This window comes from Xenopus tropicalis, chromosome 2 (assembly GCF_000004195.4).
Source record: "Xenopus tropicalis strain Nigerian chromosome 2, UCB_Xtro_10.0, whole genome shotgun sequence".
NCBI classification, from domain to species: Eukaryota; Metazoa; Chordata; class Amphibia; order Anura; family Pipidae; genus Xenopus; species Xenopus tropicalis.
Genome location: NC_030678.2, coordinates 138638107 through 138660749, shown reverse-complemented (window position 1 = coordinate 138660749; position 22643 = coordinate 138638107). Strand labels below are relative to the sequence as shown.

The window sequence follows — 22643 nt, the reverse complement described above, 5'->3', positions numbered from 1 at the left end:
TAGTCCGCTGGCTCTCGTACTCAATGCTCTGTGGTATGGTCAGAGTTTGTGCAGTGGCGCAGATCTGAGCATGAGCAAATCTATGTCGCGCCCAACCACCTGATTGTTTATATATCCCTTCCTATTTATGCCTTCATATTTAATATAAACAGCTGTTTTGCTCTTTATTCATTACATCTGATTCAGATTTTTGCCATATTTCAGACTCTTTTACTTACTGAAGCTTTCAGCTTCAGATTAACTTTTACTATGTTACAGAATGGCCACTTCCCAGCAACTTTTCAATTGGTCTTCATTCCTTTATGTTTTTCAATTATTTGTCTTTCTCTTTTGACTCTTTCCAGCTTTTAAATGAGGCTAACTAACCCCAGCAGTAAAAACACTATTGCTCTGTGAGGTTACAATTTTATTGTTATTGTTACTTTTTATTATTTTTCTGTTTAGGCCCTCCACTATTCATTTTACAGTCTCTGTTTTAACCCACTGCCTGGTTGCTAGGTTAACTTGGTCCCTAGCAAACAGATAGCTCTTAAAATTCCCAACTGTAGAGCTGCTGAACAAGAACTGGAAATAATAAAAAGTGAAGACCAATTGCAAATGGTCTCAAAATAGCACTTGCTACATCTTACTAAAACTTCTTTCTTTAATATAATTTTGTGTAAAAAGCACCTAGGCGCAAAAGCACTTAGAAATTGTCACCGATTCATAAAACCCCCATTTCAAAGTGTCCTGCAACGATCTCCCATTTTTGTTGCGCTTTTTTCTGAGGAGAAGAGTAAAATATGCAGACTATGTGGTTTAACCCTAAGGCTGTGAGAAAGTCACCTGTACACAGACAGGTTATGTTTCAGCTGAGACAGGCTGCAGAATGTGGACATGCTGGCTTATAAATGCTGCTGGCTGCTATGAACAAAGGCTGCCCCCGAGGAAGCCTACAATGCCGGCTACCTAAGATGTTCCAGTTGTGAGATCCCAGGTTTACCTGCTGCCCTGGCCTGATCCAGATGCCAGATTTATTCCAGTCTTAGTGTGACAGCTAGTTCCTCATAACTGATTGCAAAGAAAAAAAACAACAAAGACTGCAGGAGGACATTTTTATAGGAAAGGCAGAAAAAAAAATCAATCAACCGTTCTCATAAAGAAGCAGAAGGAAACTGAGAAGGATGCTAAAGGTTAGTTGGACCATAGCATTACTATTTAAATATATAACTGCATGAAAAGTGTATCTCTTCTGCACAGGACTAGAGAAGCCAGAGAAGGTATCAATAAGAAAAATAAGAGACACCATACTGTGACAGTATCCCTCTTACTCAAACAAGGAGCCCTCGGCCTTCTTATGGCAGCTCTAAATATAAACAGTACCAACAGTGAAATGACATAGTTCCTCTAAGCCTCTGCTTTCCCAACGTGTTATGAAACTCCATCCTGCAACAGATCACTGGAGTACTTAGATTCCTAGAACTGCCAAAGCCCTACAGCTATGTAACTGCTATTCAAATCAAATAGAAATCCCTTCATAAATCTGTTTGGAGAGATGGGCTGCTTAGAGGTTTCTAGTGATTTAAATGTGTTGGGAACATGGCTCTTCTGTCAGGTACAGTGGGACCTCACAATAACATTAGTGTAATACCTGTATAGTATACAGCGAAACCTCAATTTTACATCTTCTGATTTTACATTTTCCCTCATTTTACACAGTTTTTTTTGTTGTCCCACAAATATAGCATGCAGATCTTTTATTTTGCTGCACCTTCTTAATACTTTCGTAATAAATTTCGTAATATACAATTTAAATTAACCAATATATATGAGATATACATTAGCTTAGGGCCCTGTCCATTGTGCAGAAGACTGACAGCATTGCTAAAATGATTTTTCTTTGTACAGGTATGGGATCTGTAATCCGGAAATCCAGACAGTTCAGGTCTTAACCATTCTAGATAGCAGGTACCAAGCTGTACCAAAGTACTCCTTAAGTATTTTAAAGATATTGGGAACAACCTGCTGTGGTGCTCCAATGTAACTAAAATAAAAATATTATATATCCCTTATTTCATTAGGTTTTAATGAACCCAATGTGGAAGGACAGTCTTTGCGGTAGTGGACCAGTGCAAGGTGCCGGTCACACTATTACTATGATCAATTTAATTGATCTTTCTTTATGTTTTTGAAAGCTTACTCCAAGCTAACAATTAGAAACCACAAAAGATACAGCACCTAGCACAAACCCCAGAGCCTGGGCACACAGGGGGCTGAGCATCGTACTTGTGCACAGTGGCCTAAAGCTGGACATAGTGTAACCCTGAACTAAATCAGACCAGCTACTAGGAAATTATTTCAGGGCAATTCTCCCTGCAGCATTATCTAAAAGCACACCAGTAAGTCTTAGCAGGAGAAAGTCGCCCCTTAACTTTTTCATTTCCCTGAACCCATCTGAGACTGTAGCACTAACACACCTCTGTGGTTTGGTATCCTCTAAAATCATCCAGGTCATGGTATATCTATAGTAATAAGTCTAACCAACCACATGATTAATGAGTGATATACTCAGGGCCTTAGTTGTATTCTGCACATATAATCGATGGCCTTGTTCTATATATGCGTGTTTGTGTGAGTTATATATATATATATATACACATACACAGGTATGGGACCCGTTATCCAGAAAGATCCAAATTACGGAGTCTCCCATAGACTCCATTTTAATCAAATATTTCAGATTTTTAAAATGTATTTCCTTTTTCTCTGTAAAAATAAAACAGTAGCTTGTACTTGACCCCAACTAAGATATAATTAATCCTTATTGGATTGGATTGATTTTTTTAGTAGACTTAAGATGAGGAGATCCAAATTACGGAAAGAGCCCTTATATGGATAAGGGGTCCTATACATATTTTATATATATATATATATATATATATATATATATATATATATATACCAAATCAAACACAACCAGCACCAAGGGTCTTGTGGTTCAAACAAATATTAGTGTATTATAATAATACGTAATATATTATGTAATATAATAATACACTAATATTTGTTTGAACCACAAGACCCTTGGTGCTGGTTGTGTTTGATTTGGTATCTATTCGGTATTCCGTGCACAGGGGCAGCTACATTGTAGCAACTTTCAGAGTGTGGTGCTGTCGTGTGGACTTATATATATATATATATATATCAATCCAAATGGTGTCCGCACTCCAAGGCTCAATGTTCTGCGGGGTGCTAGCCAAAATTATGTCTGTATAGAAAATAATCATCTGTGGCCAGCACACCCTTCAATGTTTCATCAAAATTTTTTTATTGTAGATTTATTGTTAAAACCAACGTTTCGGTCCTTATTAGGACCTTTCTCAAGGATATATATATATATATATATATTCTACAGATATTGATGATTAAAGCCCCACGAGTAGGCCTTGGCAGGTAAATATCACCCAAAAATGCATTCTACTTGAGGCTGTCTTGATATTATTTAAGGAAAAGCATACCCTAATTACATATTTCTTCAATGACGATAAGTAGCTTGTGAAATATTGATTTTGTCTGAGCCATATAATATTTGTAAAACAGAGAAGGACATTGCCTTGAGCAATTTTCAGTACAAACAGTTACAGCAGAAGGCTTGGAGCAGATCCTCAGCTACCCAGGGAGAGTTAACTTTTCTGCATTTTTAAGCCTGTGGTCAACAATGAAACAGTAAGTCAAGGCAGCACCCGGGGCTCCAATAATGCTTTCTGTGGTTTAGGGAGTACATTTTCCTTAGAGGCCACTCCCCTCCATACAAAAATATCCCAACAATGCAGGGAAGATCAGCACTTTCAGTTTAAAGGGGGGGCTTTATTTACTTAGCCAGGGCAAAAATTAATGTTACAGAACTGCTTAGTGCATGAATGTACAGACAGAAGAAAGGTTGTTTTAGCTTGTACAATGGATAAGGTTGACACCCAGCTGTAGAGATATTTCCTATACTATTTATCACACCACATTCCCAATATGCAACTAAGAATAGTTAAATCCTAGGAACATATACATGTTTACTGCTGTGTTAATTAACAAGCTGCACCTCTGTGCCAAGGATAGTTAGTTTGGGTTATAAAAAGTAGTGTGACAAGGAACAAGCAGTAGTACTGTGCTTCTACTAAAATACCAATACAATGCAAAGAAGCACTGCAATTGTTTCTTTAAACTTCATCCTAAGAAACCAAGTTTTCTCAGACCATACAGTGGGCAATGCTCATACTCAAAGCAACTGCTTGGTAATGGGGCAGAATGACTTGGTGTCATGTACAATCTGCCCATGTTTGGGAATTGCTAGATTATATTAGTTTAGTAACTTGCCAGTGCAAGGTCATTGGGAGTGGTGGCCCCTTTTAATTGGATGACAGGTTGTTTCTTTCCAAGTGCTAGGTCAATCTCATTGGATACCGATTTAAAGCCAGTGCATGACCTTTAATACTTTATGTTGCCTGTTGGCCCTTCTAAAATGGAGACACAGGGTCAACAGTTCCCTTCTTTACTGTTTACAGCAACTCCCTACCATTCCCAAGGAAAAACTGAACAAATCCTTACGGCTGGCAGAGTTTCACCAGGTCTTGGTCTGTGGTGCTAGGATGAAGCCCTCTGATGTACAGGTTAGTTTTGCTTAACTGTTCCCCTCCTCCACCACCTCCTCCTTCTCCACCTCCGCTGCTGTTACTGGGGCTGGGAGGAGCCATGTGCTGCGCTGCCGAAACATAGGTCTGCTGGGAAAACAAAATAAAATATGTATCAAAGGAGATGCTGTGTAGCAGTCATCATGTTATTCATTTGTTTCATATACTACACAATAGCTACATGAAATTATATTTGTCAAAATGGACATCAGTGATGAGACTTGTGTCACAGGGTTCCTCCAAGCTGCAATATAAAACTTAATGAAACCCCAAAATAATATTTAAAGATATTAGAAGTAACCCTGGACCATGTTGAAAATCAGTCCCGCCTGCAGTTTCATGCCTTTATACAGCTCCCTACTGGCTACTAATATTCTTGTACTTTATAACAGGAGTAATATGTTTATTCCTTATGTATCCCATATAACAAGGTAACACACTGCAAAGAGCCTATTCATAACAAACAAACAAACAAAAAAAAGCAGTTTTTTTCTTATTCACAATGCCAGCAGCCACTGCTTAAGCAACTGCAAGACATTTCTGAACTGCCTGTCCTAACATAATGGATGGTCAGGTCACTGACTTCAGGTATATTTACTTAATGCGTAGGAGGAAAGAAAGCCAAGTATTTATTATGGTAATGTTTCTTTTCAAAAAGATATTCCCTATAATAGGACATTATATTCTTTTCAAAATATGCGGTGTAAAAATGTAAATAAACACTGTGCCACAGTTTAATCAAGAAATATGAACACCAAACACTAAAAAGAAAAGAATGCATATAGATTTACTTACACACCGAACAAGTGTTCTATATGTTTCCTTATATTGTTTTTAAGGACAGTGGCGTGTGGGACTTTTGCTACCTTAAAGTGGCCATACACGTTAAGATCCGCTCGCTTGCCGATCTTCTCCCAATATCCCCACCTACAGGCGTGCGATATCGGGAAAATGTAGGCTAATTCGATGGTTTGGTCCTGGGGACAATGGGAGCAATGGGCACCTTTGGTTCGGGGACCGCATCAACGAGCCGACGCGTCCCCGATCTGACTAAATCTTTTAACCTGCCCGAACGATATCTGGCCAATTTCAGGCCAGATATCAGTCGGGCATGCCCCTCGTTCCTGCCTCTATACGGGCCGATAAGCTGCTGAATTGGCCCAAGGGGCCGATATCGGCAGCTACAATCAGACCATGTATGGCCACCTTTAGCGTCTCCTCCAGAGTGGGTGACAAAACATCACAAAAGTTTCCTTCCCAGAGGCATTAATGTAAATTACCAGTGAGAAAATATATGCATTATATAGTAGTCTGAATTTGCCTCACAAGCTACTATGGGCAGCAGACAAAACATTTGTTGTAAGATTAAGTGCAGATAACAAATTATCCCATGCGCCAGTGCCCCAATATGCTGGCCAAACAGCACCCCCAATTAGGCTTTCCTTCCAAGTATGACTTGGTACTTGAAAAAAGTTATTGTATAATAGAATTGGTGTAACAGCACCAAAACAGAAGTTGAAAATGTGAAAGCTCACTATAACCAGTCATAATCCATATGTTGCCCTCCCATTCCAGTATGTAAAGGTGCCCACACATGGGCAGATTTAATCTGCTGATTTGGGCCCTTCAGACTGATTCTGCAGCTTATTTGCCCATGTATGGGGCCCGCCGATGGGTCTGCCCAACAGATATCTGGCCTAAAATTGGCAAATGTCAATCAGACAGGTTTAATTATCCCCTCAGATTGAGGGATTCAGTCCTCACTTCGATGGCTCATATTCCTGTCCTTGCTGGGTCAAACAATCAGATTAGCTCTGTATCACCCACCTTAGGTGGGAACATAAGGGGAAAGATCCACTCGTTTGGTGACCAAAAAAGTGGATCTTAAAGCATATGGCCAGCTTAAAGGAGAACTAAACCCTAAAGATGAATATGACTAAAATGCCATATTTTATATACTAAACTAAACTGACTGCACTAGCTTAAAGTTTCAGCATCTCCATAGTAGCAATAATATACGTCTTTACAGCTGTCACGGGAGCTCCCCATCTTGGACAGAAGTGTCAGTGACACTCACATGCTCAGTGGGATCTAAGCAGCTGTTAAGTTAAGCATAGATGTTGTTGCAAATTATCCAGCAGAAAATGAGGCTGGCCTGTCATATAAGATGATGCTACAGGGCAAATTATTAAATTCTGATGATAACAGCACTGGTTTTAGAGCTGCTTTATAATATGAATCTGAATAAATCACTAATCAGCCTTATATTGTGGCATTTATATTCTATATATACAGTATATTGTGAATAAATCCTTAAGCTCAGGTATCCGAGAGCATCTATGGGAGCACAAATCTTCTCTGCTTAAGTGGCTGGCACAGAACCCCAACACATAGGGGGGAATTCACAAAAGTGGTGATATTGAGACAAAATAAAAGTGGAGATAGATTTGTCGGATTTTCCACCTAATTCACAAACCTCTATCTCCACTTTTGTGAATTTGCCTTTTAAACAGACAGTTTTCAGATTTTGTCATTTTCCCAACAATTTTTTTTATGAATTTGCCTTTAGCTCTTAGTAAATCTGTCGGTGCCATCAAACCCAGTCCCACAGCTACATGAGCCTCGGAATAAGGATTTTACCAGCAGGATTTTGCATTTCATATGCCATTTGTCATTTCACTTTGGGGCATTTCCTGAGGGTTAACTTTAGTTTGCCCAGGGAAATTATACATCATTTTTTTCATGGCAATCTGGGCTTTCTAATGTTTTCTATATTTCTGTGTAATTCCACTTCTGTACCATGATTTAAGGGTCTAAATAACGTCTTCTCTAGTCCCTACTCATTACTGGTCAGCAGCAATCCGGCCCACACACCAACAGGACTATGGCCCACGGGGTTTTTATCCAGTGCCCTGTTGGGCCAGTCCAACCCTGTACCCCAATATCCCAGTTTGGGTGCCACTGTGTATGTGCTGTTTGCTGATCACCAAGATGCCGGGGACCATGCTGACTAGCAGCTCTGTAGTTCTGGACATGCTATGGGGGCACAGAGAAGTTGGGGCAAATGTCAGTGTAGTGATTAAAGTGTCCCCTAACAATAGGCTGCTAATCCCCATTAATATGTTAACGATCCCCCAATGGGTGTGAAATAAAGACTGGGTGAAACCAAACAAAACAGGAGAGCTTAGAATTGATCTAACAGAGTTACACTGAGGTTTACTCCATTTTGAAAATGTCGGGGAAAAATGTCAGGAAAAACAAAATTCACAAAAGTGTCTGTAAACTGTCTTTCTTTCACCAAAAACGGAAAAGTGGCGGTTGAGTCGGAATTTAGGCGGATTTCTGTTTGTGAATCTGGAGAAAGTGTTTTCAGACAGTTTTTCCACCACTTTTACTCCAAAAAAGGGCTATCTCCACTTTTGTGAATTCCCCCCATAATGTACAACATTTCTATCCTATTTCTTTGGTAAAGCTTTAGTCCTCCTTCAACACTCTTGCCTTGTGCATACAAACACTAAGTATGAATAAATAATTGGTAGGTTGAAAATGCTTGGAGAGTCATCACTGCAGGCCTGAAACTTTACATACACAGAAATACTGAGCCCAGATGATAAATGTGTATATGTACAGCTAGTGAAACACCCAGGAGAAGGAAAATGTGTGCCACTTTACAAAGCCATTATACCCTGAGAGACAGGGCAGAGCCATTACAACGAAAGCATTCACAGAAAGTCTGTTTCACTAACCGTCACTCAAGCACTGAGGCGGTTATAAAAAGGCAATCAAGGTACCAGCCTTCATTATCATTTTTCAAAACATGTCTGAATGTGCCCCTCAATAAAATAAACATCCTCCACACATCTTGTCTGTAACTGTAAATACATGAATAGGTGTTTGGTTTCCGAGTGAATAAATGCCTTCACTTGAGTGATTTCTGTTTTATTTCCAGTGTCCACGTTTGTCTGTATTATGCCCTGTGTTTGGCTCTGTCTTCTTTTTCTCTGTGAATGTCAGTACCTCTGTGAGTTTGTACTGTCTCCCTAAAGGTGGCCATACACGGGCCGACTATAGCTGCCGATATCGGTCCCTTGGACCGATTCGGCAGCTAATCGGCCCGTGTATGGGGAGAGCAGAGCGGCCTGGCCGACCGATATCTGGCCTGAAATTGGCCAGATCTCGATCGGCCAGGTTAGAAAATCTGGTCGGATCGGGGACCGCATCGGCTCGTTGATGCGGTCCCCGATCCGACTGCCCCATTGCCGCCCACATAATGGGCCAAACGATCGGATTATTATTTTTTTTACCTAAATGGTCCCCGATATCGCCCACCCGTAGGTGGGGATATCGGGGGAAGATCCGCTCGCTTGGCGACATCGCCAAGCGAGCGGATCTGCTCGTGTATGGCCACCTTAAGCCTAAGGATGAAGACACACAGAGCTACAGCATTGTCTATTTTAGTAGCCGTGATAAGCAGCTGCTACTAGTAGCTCCGTGTGTCTTCACCCTAATGGCTGTGGCAACCGGGAAGATTAGCTGCCCGCGATAAATCTTCGCTATTGCGGGTGACTAATCTCTCCGACATGCCATCCCACTGGCAAGAATGTAAATCGCTGGTGGGATGGCATTCACGTTGCTTCAGTTTACTGAAGTCGACCGAAATTGCTTCTCAAGGTCAGTGCCAGGGTCAGTGACCCAGATAGGCTTTCCAGTTGTGTACCATCAAGAGGCATGAAAAGACTTAAGATGACTGCTGATTGTTAGGGATTTTAATCTCTAGTAACCAGATATGTGATAAAATTCCAAACCGGACAGCTGAACAACCAAATAATAATTCAAAATAAAACATAAAAAACTGAAGACTAATTGCAAATTATCTTAGAATACCACTGTCTACATGAGTGATGTCAATGATTAGAATTCTTTTAGGGAGCAGCATCTGACAAAAACGCCTCTACCAAGAATTCTGCCAGACAGTCACTACTTGATCTATTTCAGTCCATCTGACACAGGTACCTTCTTGCTGAGCTCACATTCCTTCTCAACATCAAGTATGGCCTCTATGTCACCTGGAGATCTGCTGCACAAAGTAACAGCCATAGATACCTATCAGATAAATAATTGCCTATTTATGCGTAGTCATTGGCTAAAAATGGAACAACTGCCATAAATCACAAAAGGCTGATTTTTTGGCTGTCAATCACATGTGAGTGAAAGGATTATTCTGGACAGAAAAACTACTATGAAAGAAGTGTCAAAAAGCCTTCAGAGGAGTGTGGATGGAGGGACATTGGCTGATGCAGAAGTAACAGTAGCAGCACTTATATTCATTCAGGTGTGATCCTTAGGGCTATCCTCATAACTAAACTGTACAACATCCAATTGTCTGACCTTTAGACAGATAGACAAATACCCGGTTGGCCAACTTGACATCTATTCATGAGTTAGCATTATGCAGAACTGTATTGTGAGTGATTCGGTCTTAGCTCTGGACTGGACAGAACAGACTGGCCAAATAGGCAATTGTTGTTAGGTATGACTGGACCAGCCATTGTTACAGAGATGTTTGAAATGATATGGCTACCTTGTTCTTTGCCGTTTCTGCCAGGCTCTAGGTACCACATTGGTATTTTACTCACATTATAGTCACAAGACACACTGTATTACATTTATTATACATGGAATGGCATCTACACAAAAGCAACCTTGTAGCTATCCAGGATAACATGGACAAATATTATCCAATAGTCATTCCCCTGATTTCTGTCAGATTGAGTTTGGCTCCGTCTTACAAAAACACTGATTACAAAACCATCACCACCAGGGCAAATGAAATATCACAGAGCATGTAAAAACCTTTTTACACTTAGCATTCCTATATGAAGCTCAAGTACTTAATCACAATATTATTGACATTCCAGCATCAGCAGCGTAGGAAGATGGTTTCTGCAAATCAGCAGAAAAGTACAGAAATCTCATATATACCGGTGTTCAAACAGGTTTTGAAAACTTTTACATATACTGTATATGAATGTCTGGCAGCGCAGCAACCAAGGGTAAGGGTTTTACAATATTTAAAGAAGAAATACTAACCTCAAATCCACTCAACCATGCCTCAGCCATACAGGTTGCACTAAAAGCATTATTTGCCTTTTACTTCTCATGAGTTTTAGTCCTTAGGGCTGTGAAAGACGGGGAGATTAGTTGCCGCGCAGCAAATCTCCCTTGTCACGTGCGACTAATCTCCCGAAATGCCATCCCACCGGCTAGAATGTAAATCGCCGGTGGGATGGCATATGCGGCGCCGAAATCACCGAAGTTTCCTCTCAAGGCAACTTCGGCAAATCAACATGCCGCGTATGCCAGCCCACCGGCAATTTACATTCTAGCCGGTGGGATGGCATTTCGGGGAGATTTGTCCAGCAAAACTGACTGCAAGAGCAGTTCTTAAATGAGGATAGCAAAAGATACGCAGAGGCCTAAAAGCCAAACCTAAGAAGAAAAAGCAAAAACACTAAAGGTCCCCATACACAGGCCGATTATAGCTTCCGATATCGGTCCCTAGGACCAATTCTGCAGCTTATCGGCTCGTGTAGGGGCAGAACCGAGGGGCCTGGCCAACCGATATCTGGCCTGAAATTGCCAGATATCGATCGGCCAGGTTACAAAATCCAGGGGTTACAGATCGGGGACCGCATCGGCTTGTTAACGCAGTCCCCGAACCGACTGCCCCATTGCCGCGTGTAGAATTTGATCGTTTGGCCCCAGGGCCATACGATCAAATTCGCCTACATCCCTCCCCGATATTGCCCACCCGTAGGTGGGGATATCGGGTGAAGATCCGCTCGCTTGGCGACATCGCCAAGTGAGCGGATCTGCCCGTGTATGGCCAGCTTAGGGCACTGGCACACGCCCGCGACAAAACTCCCTGTTCGCGGGCGACTAATCTCCCTGAGTTGTCATGACCCGCCATCCCACCAGTGAACATGTAAGTCGCCGGCGGGATGGCACACGCGGCGGCACGATTTCGGGAACTTACATTCTCGCCGGTGGGATGGCAGGGGAAGGCAACTCGGGGAGATTAGTCGCCCGCGAACAGGGAGTTTTGTCGCGGGCGACTAATCTCCCCATGTGCCAGAGCCCTTAAGGTATGACAGTATAGGTATGTGATACATTATCCATAATTCTTGGGACTCCCAGAGTAAAGGTGCCCATACACACACCGATATCGTACAAAATGAGGTTTCATGCAATGATATTCGTTGTATGTATGGTGGGATGACGATGCAACTGGTATAGGCAAAAGACAAGGGAGATTTGTCGCGGGCGACTAGTCTCCCTGTCTGCCAGAGCCCTAAAAGTTTTTTTATGTCTCTTAATGGTACACAACTGGAAAGGCTATCTGGGTCACTGACCCTGGCACTGGCCTTGCAAAGCAACCAAAGCAACACGTATGCCATCCCACCAGCGATTTACATTCTTGCAGATGTTGGGGAGATTAGTCATGGGCAACTAATCTCCCCATGTGCCACTGCCCTAAGTAGCCGTGACAAGTAGCTGCTACTAAGTACTGTAATTTGGATGACCATACCTTACTAAAAAATAATAATTTCATCATTAAATAAAGCCCAATAGCATTGTTTTGCCACCAATGCCAATACAGATTCGTGCAGCAAGTTTTAATTTACGGTAATAGAGAGTAATAACAAATACCAGGTCAACCTGGAGAAATTAATAAACAAAGGTTAATGTTTATATTGTGAGGCTAGACCCAGGTATAATGCCGTCAATGACACAGAGCCAAAAGAAAAGTAAGAAAGTCTAACGTCAGCCTGGGTGCGTGTTACAAAAGGTATGTGAGGATCTCTTTACATTCCTCAGCACTCCCTCCTTATCTTCATACTAGAAAATTTGCTAAGTGAAGCAGATCTTGGCAGAACGTACAGAAACAAAGAGGAAAGAGCGTTTAAAGGAAGCTATTCCACAAGAACAATTTATTTATCTAAGCCCCAACTAATCCATTGTTAACTAATACACGCCTGCCCCCCCCCACCACAACCGCATCAATGGGACTCAGAATCTGCCCTCTCTCCATACCACTTTGGCAAATAAGAACAAAGCTGCAGGCTGCCTCACATTCAGTACCCAGATTGTGGGTAAGAAGTATACCCACTGGAAGCCATGACCAGGTCAGCCCTGATTAGAGATAACCAAATATAATTCCAGCAGAAGTCAGACCTGTGAAGAAACACGAAAGGCATTGTGAATACTCGAGTCTTACCTAAAGGAGAACTGCCTTCTGCTACAAAGTTCTGATAGTAAGAACCAGCAGTGAGCAGAGAGAGCAGCAAGGGATAGACAAATACTGCTTTAAAAAGCAAATACATTTACAGATAACTTTAAACCCATTGAAAATGTGCTCTAAATATATATACTGGCAAGTTGCTTAGAATTGTATTTTATTTCATTCTTCAATGTTGTATTTCTGTGTTTACAACGCTTTAAATATTTAAAATGTAGCAATGGGAGGAAACGACTAAGAACATGTACCATTTCTTGATATCCTCAAGGGACAGACTAATTCGATACAAGTTTTTATTGCAGGTTTACTTCACCCCAGTCAGACTGAAAGAAATTGGCCACAGGGACACGGAGAAATGCCATAGATGCCAGGCTGATCGGGCAGGCTTCCTGCACATGGTTTGGAGCTGCCCTAGGGTTCAGGAATTCTGGGTGGATATTACCACTCACATGTCGGCTCAACTGGCCTATCCTCCCCACCTCTCATCCCATACCTGTCTACTTGGGATTATGGAGGACCAAGTGGAAGGCATATCCTCTAGATTGCCCCCCCCCCCCCCGATCGCTACTACACACGAAAATGTATCATACTCCACTGGATGGGACCAAAACCCCCAAAAAACAGAAACAGTGAATTAAGTTAACCAATGGGTTCTTTTCCTCTATTAAACTAACGTGCCTGGCTAGAGGATGCCCAGCAAAATTTGACAAAGTATGGCAACCATGGCTGGAGATTGAAGGAGATCCATTGCCTAGAGTAGGCAACACTTGAGACCTATCAGAATAGTTGCCTAAGCCTATTTTGTTTTAAAGCAAGCAAGATGTATGTGTTCTCTTCCTTTTCCTTCCTTTCCTTCTTTCATCTCTCTCCTCACCTTCTCTTGCGGGGCTCTGTTTGCCCCTTTTGTTTTTGTTGTATTTGAAAAGAAAAATAAAAGAAATGTAAAAATATATATATTTTTTAAATGTGCCGATTGTTAAGGATGCTAGCTAAATTACCCTAAATACCAAATTAAGCAAGCACACTTTTTATACTGTGCTTAAGAGACCCAAGTGGCATATGTACCAAAAGGAACAGATACGTTTTTGAGAATTGACTTTTTGCAATTTGGTAAATATGCCCCATATTGTCATGTACACAACATAATATTTCCTTTCATGCCTTGCCCAAAGGACCCCTTAAATGCCAAGGACATTTTCAAATACAGTGGAGGAAATAATTATTTGACCCCTCACTGATTTTGTAAGTTTGTCCAATGACAAAGAAATGAAAAGTCTCAGAACAGTATCATTTCAATGGTAGGTTTATTTTAACAGTGGCAGATAGCACATCAAAAGGAAAATCGAAAAAATAACTTTAAATAAAAGATAGCAACTGATTTGCATTTCATTGAGTGAAATAAGTTTTTGAACCCCTACCAACCATTAAGAGTTCTGGCTCCCACAGAGTGGTTAGACACTTCTACTCAATTAGTCAACCTCATTAAGGACACCTGTCTTAACTAGTCACCTGTATAAAAGACACCTGTCCACAGAATCAATCAATCAAGCAGACTCCAAACTCTCCAACATGGGAAAGACCAAAGAGCTGTCCAAGGATGTCAGAGACAAAATTGTAGACCTGCACAAGGCTGGAATGGGCTACAAAACCATTAGCAAGAAGCTGGGAGAGAAGGTGACAACTGTTGGTGCGATTGTTCGAAAATGGAAGGAGCACAAAATGACCATCAATCGACCTCGCTCTGGGGCTCCACGCAAGATCTCACCTCGTGGGGTGTCAATGATTCTGAGAAAGGTGAAAAAGCATCCTAGAACTACACAGGAGGAGTTAGTTAATGACCTCAAATTAGCAGGGACCACAGTCACCAAGAAAACCATTGGAAACACATTACACCGCAATGGATTAAAATCCTGCAGGGCTTGCAAGGTCCCCCTGCTCAAGAAGGCACATGTGCAGGCCCGTCTGAAGTTTGCCAATGAACACCTGAATGATTCTGTGAGTGACTGGGAGAAGGTGCTGTGGTCTGATGAGACCAAAATAGAGCTCTTTGGCATTAACTCAACTCGCTGTGTTTGGAGGAAGAAAAATGCTGCCTATGACCCCCAAAACACCGTCCCCACCATCAAGCATGGGGGTGGAAACATTTTGCTTTGGGGGTGTTTTTCTGCTAAGGGCACAGGACAACTTATTCGCATTAACAGGAAAATGGACGGAGCCATGTATCGTGAAATCCTGAACGACAACCTCCTTCCCTCTGCCAGGAAACTGAAAATGGGTCGTGGATGGGTGTTCCAGCACGACAATGACCCAAAACATACAGCAAAGGCAACAAAGGAGTGGCTCAAGAAGAAGCACATTAAGGTCATGGAGTGGCCTAGTCAGTCTCCGGACCTTAATCCAATAGAAAACCTATGGAGGGAGCTCAAGCTCAGAGTTGCACAGAGACAGCCTCGAAACCTTAGGGATTTAGAGATGATCTGCAAAGAGGAGTGGACCAACATTCCTCCTAAAATGTGCGCAAACTTGGTCATCAATTACAAGAAACGTTTGACCTCTGTGCTTGCAAACAAGGGTTTTTCCACTAAGTATTAAGTCTTTTTTTGTTAGAGGGTTCAAAAACTTATTTCACTCAATGAAATGCAAATCAGTTGCTATCTTTTATTTAAAGTTATTTTTTCGATTTTCCTTTTGATGTGCTATCTGCCACTGTTAAAATAAACCTACCATTGAAATGATACTGTTCTGAGACTTTTCATTTCTTTGTCATTGGACAAACTTACAAAATCAGTGAGGGGTCAAATAATTATTTCCTCCACTGTATTTATATTCTTTTCTAAGGCAGACTGAACAAATACTGGAATACAGAAGGTAAGAAAGCCTCTGATTGACATAAGCAGAGCCCCCCAACCATTAGGGGGGCTGTTATACTAAAATGTCCCTCTCTTAGGGGAACTAATGTTCCGTGCACACAAGAATTATTTTAAAGGTCAACTAAAGTCTAAAGGCAAGGTGTGCTTGTGCTAAAGCGAACGCTCAGGGCTGCCATTCCCATTCCCATGGACAACAGTATGCAGATGAAGTCATTGCCTGTCAATCTCATTCACCTCACCCATAAAAGCCAACTCCTAAACCCCTCCCTTATGACATACATCTAGTAAACCACAACGGCTTGCACACAAAGGGGCAGGTATATCAAACTGTGAGATTAGAGCTCACCACAGAAAAACTCACCCAGTACCTACTCATTTCTGTGGGATTTTTAAAGCTTATTTATCAATGGGTGAAAGCAAGTGTTCACCATTTGATAAATATACTTTTAAAAATCCCAGAATAACAGCATACAGAGTGGGTAGAACTTTCTATAGCCTATGATAAATCTGCCCCTAAGGAGCTGCCTACCCAGCAAATTTCAGTTTTCTTCCTTCATAATTGTAAGCAACAACTTTACAATAATTTATGATTTTATTACTAGACGGTCCTTAAATTGGTCATTGACAGTACAAAATCTTACCATTCATGGCCCCCTTAACTGATGGGGGGGGGGGGGAGAGGAAAATAGTAAGTCTAAAAACAAAACAATGACCTGTTAGTGCTTTACAAGAAAATACACATTTTTTAAATTAACAGAATAGGCAGAATACAGGAGTCACCATAAGTTCAATTAATTTTCCCCCTGCTAAAAGTAATGTCTATATGCTTATACTGCCTATACATTTCAAACATAATGTAATCGGACAGATTGCAGATGACTTGTCTTGTTTGAAAACTTTGTGTGCCAATACATCACATCAGTACATGCATCTCATGCTGGGAACCTAGACATCATATATAAGCATTAAATTAAAATTTGAGTTATTTATCTTTTTATTCAGCAGCTCTACTAAATAAGCTGCTCAATGGTGCTTTGCTAACACCATTCCAGCTCTATTTCAGTCAATGTTTTGAAACCCAATTAGAAGAACACAGAGCAAGCACCTTAGTTTGTATTATATATGCCTCTTATGCAAAGATCCATGTATGCATTTTCCCTTTTGGGGGGGGGGGGGAAGGAAATGAAGGTCCAAGAGAAGTCCATTGCCTGTGTGCACATAAATAACAGGGAAAGCACTAATTCAGCACGCATGTCAGAGATGTATACACAGCTTGAGCCTAAACTGTTTACAGAGCAGGGAGGAGGCAGATAGATGGGACAAGCGCTGCGAACCCTTGATGGTTGGTAAGTGCATAATCCTATTATGAGAACTAGAGACTCATTCCCAGTAATTGCTTCCTCTATTGGACTTGGTGGGAGTAATGAACCCAACAGCCATAAAAAACATATGTAGCTGTAAATATTTTAGGGCTTTTTTGGCAAGTTGGCTGACAATCATTATGGTGAGTATTTGCATTGCAAAAGGACAAAATGGATCATGATAAAAGGGCAAAGGGGAAAAACATATTTATCCAACACCGTAGGTAGACAGGGACTGGGGGAAGGGTTGATGCAAACAGTAGCAACCAGATACTAAAAGTAAAAAGGGGGGACCTGCCTTAGCTGTTGCTGAACTACAATTCGTAGAAACTCCCAGCAGCCAGAGCAGTTGTCGTTCTAACACAGGTACAGAAATGTGGGACTGGATATCCATGATCCAGACAAATTATTAAAGATCTCACAGACAGGGTTTGTTAATGATAGTGGGGTACAGTCAGGAAAAATACAAAGGATTCCATTTAATACACACTGTGGGACAACCAAACAATAAAGTCCCATGTAGAACGACAAAGATGTTTTTTTGATGCCATCTCTCTCCCTTCTTCTAATCTACCAACAGAAATCTATTCACACAAACATTGACACTATCTCTAATACCCAGGTTTGTCACGGGTACACAAGCCTGTACACAAGCTGCTCCAAGATTGCTGCTCACTAGCACTCTATCACCCAAAGGGAAACAAGTGTGAGGCTAAGGGAAAGCCCTTCTGGTATCATTTACTAGACACAGCATATCACATTAGCACAGGACTCTTCTGTGACCTTTAAGGGCTCTGGCACACAGGAAGTTGCCTCGCGAGGCATTTTCAGCGATTTGCCAAAACCGCCTGCGCAGCGTGTGCCATCCCACCGGCGACTTACATTTTTGCCGGTGGGATGGTAGTTCGGGGAGATTAGTCGACTGTGACAAGGGAGATTTGTCGCGGGCGACTAATCTCCCCGTGTGCCAGAGTCCTAAAAGAGAAAACCTCCAGCTCCCCCGGCTGCAGAGCACAATAGGTATTTGCCCATTGTTGTTGCCTCTGAGGAAGGCACCCAATTTCCAGATGAGAGGCACACACCTAAGTGCACAATGCAGTTTCACCCTCATTGTACATGACAGTAAACACACACACCTAGTGCAATAAAACAATCCTCCCTGCACTGCATCACAGAGCACTCATGTATACTCTATTGCCGTGATCCCCAACCAGTGGCTCGTGAGCAACATGTTGCTCCCCAACCCCTTGGATGTTGCTCCCAGTGCCCCCACACCAGGTATTTATTTTGGAATTCCTGACTTGGTGGCAAGTTATGGGTGAATAAAAACAAGATTTACTACCAAATAAAGCCCCCTGTAAGCTGATAGTGTGCATAGAGGCTGCCTAATAGCCAATCGTAGCCCTTATTTGGCACCTTTATGATGCATGTGCAATGAATCAGCAGAAAAGGAGATGGGGGGCTACTGGGGCCATATGTGCCATCCCCAAGCAATGCACACCTGACTGATTGTGTTTGTACCACAGACACCACTCTCCCCATTTAAATGAATGGAAAGAATCTTTGCTGCAACTTCTTTCCACCTATTGTACTATTCCTCAAGGCTTTTTTTTCTTTCCTTGGATCAACTTTTGTGTATTTTGACAATGTTACAATGTGTATCTCCCACTGTTAATTTGTTTCCATTACTTCTAAGTAATCCTTTTTATAAAAACCATATTAAAGATGTCCATGCTGCAGCCCTCTGGCTATTACTGAAATACAACTCTGAGTGATGCTTTGGCTATTGAGAGATGCTGAAGTTCACCAGTTATTACTGAATGATAAGCCAGTGATGCAATTATTTCAATGTATAAATATACACATGTATTTACCCATATACAACAGTTGCCTCTATGGCCATTATAACAACTCATTTGTATAAACTATTTCCTAAATGATAGCCGCCCAAATTGTGATTATTGGTTTCACCTAGTGATGGGATGTTGCCACCTCTTCTGCAGCCAAAATGCTCACATACTAATACAGCAAAAGGAAAGGTGATTATCTAGGTGTGGGCATCATGTCTCACCCAAACTTGCACACTAGTAGAAGAATTTATTGTGAAGCAATGACTTTTTAGATCATCTTGGGAGCAGAACAAGTTTTCCCATATGCCTGATACCAGTGATTTTATCACATTACGATGTGTATGGAACACAAGATAATATGCGACATCTAGCCATGTACACAGGGCTGTTTTTAGTAGTGGCATCATTCTGGGCAAAGAAAATTTTGCAGCAGCCCATAACATTTTTATAAAATATCACTGTCTAACCTACCTACTTTCAGCTCTAGTTCAACTACAACTCCCACGCAAAGGCTGTTGGGGCTTACTTTAACATATGTTTTCATCTTGCCCACTCTCCCCCAACTTGTCAAGGTGAAAAAATAAAGGGTCATAATAAGCCAGAATCAGAAATAGGTGATTCTAAACAAGAATGGCAACTGTCAATTAACACACATGAAAATGAAGCCCAGGTCACACTACAGAGCTCTGATTCCTGGTGACAAATACAAACTGAAATTACTTGCTTTGATCCAAAGCAACATGGACGAGTGCTACAACTTTATCTGACAGAATCAAATGATACAAAACACATCCACTGAAACTGCGCTACACATGTCTGTGATTTGTCAGAGCCAAATAACTACACGTATGGGATCTATTATGCAGAAATCCAGGATCCAGAGATCTTTATAATAATAAAGCAGTGTCTGATGGTAACCATGTTGCAAAAACCCATGGTTTTGGCAAAACAATTAGGTTTTTTTTAGGTTCAAATGTTTTTAGTAGCCTTAGGACATTGTAAACCAAACAACAGAAAACACCCTTATCCAGAAAACCCCAGGTCTTAAGCATTCTATTTATAGAGAGAGAAAAGTGTGCTGACCATGGACCACTACAAATCTATTTGGCGACTGTACCTATGTATGTACATTTTTATTTATATATCACTCCTTATGTACACAGCTCTGTACAGCAGAACATTAAATTAAAAAACAAACAGGGTGTCATTACAATAATAGAATAATATAGTACATTAATGAATACAAATAAATAAAAAGTACAGTTGCATTAAAGATTCCACAGAGCTATGTGACAAGGGACAAACTGTGCTTTCCAGTGTGGTTCAAGGGGCTCAGCCACATGATACCACATGTAGTTATTGGCCCAAATAAGCCAAAGTGCCATTAAGTGATTATATGCTTCCCAGTTGGTACAGGGGATAAAAAAAAACCAAACCACTGTAAGTGGATAAATGTGGTGTGTGTAAGTGAATCCCAGTAGAACATGCTGGCAACCAAAGCTGATCATATATAATGAATCAGAGAAACTAGAATTTATACAAAAGTGTGCTCTAAGGCAGGGCAAGACAGGAATGGATGCAGCATTATACTGAGTGTGTTGCTACCCATAAATATGCACTAGTAACTCTGGTCAAGGAATACATGAACGTAAGTTTCAGTCAGTGCCAGGGCCAAAATAGCTACAGAAATGTCCATCCTTGCTACCACCAACCGCCTGCTGTGGAAAATCTACTACTCTCTGCAATTCGGGAGGGGGGGGGGGCAGGAAGGAAGGGCATTCCTTAGATACGTGCTTCCCGACCAGGCTCATTACCTGCAAACTACCCAGCAGCCACCTTGAGCTGCAGGCAGGCTCATGTCACAGGCAGTAACCATTGCAGCCCCTGGCGCCCCCTCACACACACATGCCCCTTGCCTACCAGCTTCCCGCTGGGGATCCTCATGGGGACACTGGAAAATATCATCCTCTGCACAGTCGATCTACCAGAGTCGCACTCCCGTGTTAGTACGCGATGTATCTGCCCAGGCTGTGCCAGCAGCTCCTAAAGCGCTGCCCGAAGGACCTGGCCTGACCCTGCTCCTAGTGCTCCAGTAAATGAAGGCGGCGGGGGTCAGATCGGGGCTCCAGTCACTATTGAATCAACTAGAAAGGCAGGAAAATAAGGTTCCTGTAACTTTCATTAACAAAAAGCAGAAAGGCAGGGCTCTGGCTACGCGAAACCCCACCCACATATCATGGGCTGTCCCAAACCCTGGGTGATGCTGCGGGCAAGCTCAGCTTCCGCATGCACCATTAAAGGCAAATAGGGGGGTTATGCGACTGCCTGGGGATATAGCTTCTCCTCCATGGGGATGGCAAACAGAGATCTGTTGTCATGGGAATGTTTAGGGAGATTCGACAATAAAAGGGAGGGTCCTCCTCCCCTTCCCCTAAGTGGCCGACTCCACGTGGGTTTGTTCGCTTGTGCTGGGGAGGCGCATTGTTCCAGCGCAAGGATTCCTGGCATAGTTTGGGATTTAATCAGCAGATCAGAAACCGAGCCAGAGAAACAGTCCCACTCCCACATCCCACCCATCTCCATGCCTCTCACACTGAGGAATACTCCGGCACTGGACACCCAAAAGCTGTGATCTCTAACCCTAACTCCCAGAACCTTACAACAACCAACTGGGGGTTTTAGTTCGTTTAACTCATGGCTTTTTCCCACCTATGTATATGTAGTTCATCTTATAAATACATTAAAGGGGTGGTTTACCTTCAAGTTAACTTTTAGTATGTTATAGAATGCTCAATTCTAAGCAACTTTCCAATTGGCTTTCATTATTTATTTTGTATAGTTTTTGAGTTATTTGCCTTCCTCTTCTGCCCCTTTCTAGCTTTCAAATGGGGGTCACTGACCCCAGCAGCCAAGAAACTCTTGCTCTGTGAGGCTACAGTCCTATTGTTACTTTTTTTTCTATTAAGGTCATCCCCTATTATTTCAGTCTCATCCAAATCACTCCCCGGTTGCTAAGGTAACTTGGACCCTAGCAACCAAATAGCTGCTAAAACTCCAAAGTGGAGAGCTCCACTAAAAACTAAAAAAATTACAAATAAAAAATGAACACCATTTGTAAATTGTCTCAGAATAATACTCTGTACATCATACCAAAAGTTAACTTAAAGGTGAACAACCCCTTTAACTGTTTGAACAAATGGCAAACACTACAATCAATAAATATGCACAGTACAAAAGATTAAGGAGCAGCACTTTAAGTAAAACCACAAATAATTAGTACTGCTGTTCTCAATGACTGGAGCTTTTAACAAAGATGCCTAGCTTGGCTCAAATACCATGCCAGTTATCCAAGAGGTACGAGTTTAGTGTTAAAGAGGCTAGAGTACCTTACAGTGGATTCAGCAGAAAAGATTGTTTAATATGGGAGATAATGGTGGTTTGAAAAGAATATATCTACATTAATATGTAATATATGGCTGGTTTTAAAGAGATGAGCTGGTAACCCTTCGGGCATTTTGCCACAGACTCTCAAATCTGTTGTATTGCAATCGTTGGTATAATCAGGTAATAGGATTGCATACATAACGTGCAAGCAAAATGCA

At 41.7% G+C, this 22643-nt stretch overlaps 1 protein-coding gene across 7 annotated transcripts in view; it reads right to left on the bottom strand.

Moving 5' to 3' along the window:
* Positions 1–22643, bottom strand: part of rbms2 (RNA binding motif single stranded interacting protein 2) — a 56706-nt gene that overhangs the window by 22250 nt on the left and 11813 nt on the right. For 3 of the 7 annotated variants that reach the window (XM_004911893.4, XM_004911894.4, XM_002934527.5), the window contains exon 2: positions 4579–4751. In XM_004911893.4, coding sequence (XP_004911950.1) covers positions 4579–4751 — 173 coding nt within the window. Of the gene's footprint in view, positions 1–4578; positions 4752–20961; positions 21364–22643 lie in introns of those variants that run through there. The other 4 variants (XM_012957822.3, XM_012957821.3, XM_012957823.3 and 1 more) reach the window with 4 other exon arrangements.